The sequence below is a fragment of the Cryptomeria japonica genome, chromosome 8 (genome assembly GCF_030272615.1).
Source record: "Cryptomeria japonica chromosome 8, Sugi_1.0, whole genome shotgun sequence".
Lineage (NCBI taxonomy): Eukaryota > Viridiplantae > Streptophyta > Pinopsida > Cupressales > Cupressaceae > Cryptomeria > Cryptomeria japonica.
Window position 1 is genome coordinate 541,635,186 of NC_081412.1, and position 3,319 is coordinate 541,638,504.

The window sequence follows — 3,319 nt, forward strand, 5'->3', positions numbered from 1 at the left end:
TATAAAATAATTACTTAAAATGACATTTCATAAAATAATCATTATAATATATTCATCTTAAATTATGGTATTTAAAAATAAACATATATGTGATTAAAAAAAAGTAAATGTTGGTGTTGAGCAAGTTGTGGGCTTGGGGTGTAATTATTTATCTACATCTCTACCTCTATTTTCCATTCCCCACTCTATCTATAGACATGCCTCCCTCTCTCTCCCTCTTCCTAAAATGTTATATCTATATCGCATTGCATCTATAGCTCCATCTCCCCATATTTCTTCTTCCATCTTTCCATCTATTTATGTCTTCTTATATTTATATCTCTCTACCCCTATATCCTTATCTTTATCATTTTATCTCTCACCCTCTCTATCTACATATTTATCTCTTCCATCTCTATTTATCCCTCTTTAGATCTATCAACATACTTATTTCTTCAAACTCTATCCATCTTTCTTTGGACTCTCTCTTTCCTCTTCACAACCATTTCCTTCTCCATCTACATCTTTATCTCTACCTTTATCCCCTAGATCCAAATCCTTACCCCTCTTTCTATCTATCTCTTTCTCCTTAGTGATCTTATATATTGCACAATTATATGCAAAAAAATAGACCATTTTCTTTTACTATTTGACCTTACACACCTATTCGGCATACTTATTGCACACCAAGGTGCAATTGCTAGTTTATTTTTCTCCAAAAAGACATCATGACGTAAGGGCACACAGTTCGAGACTTACGAACAAAAAAGATCTTTGTCCTATAAGAGGCCCCAGCTCTGGAATGTCATCTCTTAGTGTTTATCGGTCGTCTATATTGATCTGAATAAGGGATTCAAGTTTCTTTTGGTCTACACCTGTGAATTGAAATTGGTTTGGGAGCAATGGCTAGAGATGGAAGTGGTACGAGAATGCAAGTGGTGGTGCTGCCTCTGCCTGCACAGAGCCACCTCAATTCGCTCCTTCATTTCTCCAGAGTGATCGCCGAACGAGGAGCAAGTGTATCGTTCGTGGCCACTTCTACCCATATTCAACAAGTCCGCCGCCGTGCTGAGGGATGGGAGCTCCACAACTTCGATATCAGTTTCCGTGAATTGCCCATGCCTCATCTCACAGCTGGAGACCTTGATTCTCAGAGCACTACAATGTTTCCGCTTCAATTGATTCCTCTGTTTGAAGCCGTGGAGAATCAGCTAGGGTCTCATGTGGATCAGCTACTACAGACTATCTGCTCGGAGAACAAGAATAGAGTGGTTCTGATCTACGACGTGGCTATGGGATGGGTACAGACTGTGGCTACCAAATATTCAATCCCTGCCTATGTGTTCAGACCCACTGGCTCTTATTATAACTTGTGGATGAAGAGGACACGTGATGAGACAATGGTTGTATCCCCTGTTAACGTTTCATTGAAACGTTGCTTTCCTGAAAGGTTTATAAAGAATTGGAGGCGACAAAGGACTCAGTTAGGGCCTGCCAAGGGATATATCATGAACACATTCAGCGCACTGGAGTCAGAATTCATTCACCAGGAAAGAGAGGAATTAGTCTTCGGCGGCAAGCCTGTGTGGACTGTGGGCCCTCTTCTTCCGCAGGCCTTCTTCAATTATGTACAGCGCTTGCGATTACAGACGGACACGGAGTGCATGAGATGGTTGGATACACAGGCTCCGACGTCCGTTCTCTACGTTTCATTTGGCAGTGTATCTTCTCTTTCGGCGACCCAGATCCGAGAACTGGCCGACGGATTGGAACGCAGCGGTCAGCCTTTTTTGTGGGTGCTCAGGATTTCCGACGAAGCCCATTTATCGACAGAATCGCAGTACGATTCCGCTTGCGAGTTTCTCCAACAAGGGTATGAGAGGCGATTAGAGGGACGGGGTTTTATTGCTAGGAATTGGGCGCCTCAGATTGACATCCTATTGCACAAGTCGACGGGTGGGTTTTTAACCCACTGCGGGTGGAATTCGACGGTGGAGAGTATCAGCGCAGGAGTGGGCATGCTTGCTTGGCCTCTACATTCTGATCAGTTTGCCAATTCGGCTCTAATCACATCGGAGTTGAAAGCGGGCGTGCAAGTGAAAGAATGGCAAAACGCAAAGGAAAATGAGATGGTGAGTGCGGAGGAGGTTGAGAAAGCAGTGAAACGATTGATGAGGAGTGAGGAGGGAATGCAAGTGAGAAAGAGGGTGCAGGAATTGAGAAACGAAGCTCGAAAGGCAGTGGGCGATGGAGGGTCTTCGTGGAAGGATGTGGATTCTCTTCTCCATCACTTCTCTCAGTCATTTTCAGAATAGATCAGTGGGTTCTACGTGCTCAGGGTATCATATCTGCAACCGTCTCAACCTTGGTAATGGGAAAAGTTTGAGAATATATTTGTTATGCAGAATATTAGTGGCCATAGGAGCTACGTGTGTTTGCAGCCTTCCGCAAAAATCTATGCAAGTTAGGGTTAGTTTCATGTGAAGAGTACCTTTGTTAGTACCTGCCTTAAGGAGGGAACTAATGTTTTCATGTAACTAAATTAGTTTGTCAAATGAAATCAAAAATATTTAATTCTAAAGTTTTAAGTATGATTCTTTTGATTTTTTTTATTTTTCAAATTATTTTAATTTTTTCCTAAAAACATTATTGGCTGATAGAATTTTCCTGGGGGCTTAAATAAATTTTCAATAACAAAAAATATAGAAATTAGTTGGCACTGTGCTTACCGCAAGTGCTCTGTACAATTTCATTAATGATTTTGTAACTTGAAACAGGCATTTGTACAGGTTTTTTAATGACTCCAGTTGGCATTCGTGGCAGTTTTAATCTGTGTGTCATTCATTAAAAAAACTACACTGCATTCATTGCTTATACAATTTTGTTGCATTCTCATTTGGGAGGGTGAAAGATTTAAGGAAGCAGACCATTTTGTTTGCGAAAAGTTTCCTAAGAAGACTGCATAAATACAGGTATGATTTGTCAGCAATTCTTAGTTGCAGAACGCTACCATTGTTTCTCTGTTTTTGTTAGTAAAAAATTTCATTATTTGTTTTTTAATTAAAACCCCTATATTTTTTATTGCTCAACTTCATTGTTATTACTAATGTGGGTGTTTTCCAGAATTGCTGATTATTGCCTGAGACTTTCATTCATTTATTTGTTCACTGACAGGGGTTTTAGAGAACAGTATCCAGACTTTTTTGCAGGAGCTTTGTTTACTGTGACTTAATTTGAAGAATTTTCATTTAGCTTCATTTTCATTTTCAAGACTTTTGGCTCTATGGCCAATGCATAGGCTAAGGCTACTGATATCCTTCTGCACAGACACTTTGTCCTC

At 40.3% G+C, this 3,319-nt stretch overlaps 1 protein-coding gene across 1 annotated transcript; it reads left to right on the forward strand.

The window, feature by feature from the left end:
* The first annotated feature begins 881 nt into the window (after nucleotides 1–881).
* On the forward strand, nucleotides 882–2,294 carry LOC131057040 (zeatin O-xylosyltransferase). Its single transcript, XM_057991232.2, has one exon. It carries the CDS (start codon nucleotides 882–884, stop codon nucleotides 2,292–2,294), a length of 1,413 nt encoding a protein of 470 aa, XP_057847215.2.
* The last annotated feature ends 1,025 nt before the right edge of the window (nucleotides 2,295–3,319 follow it).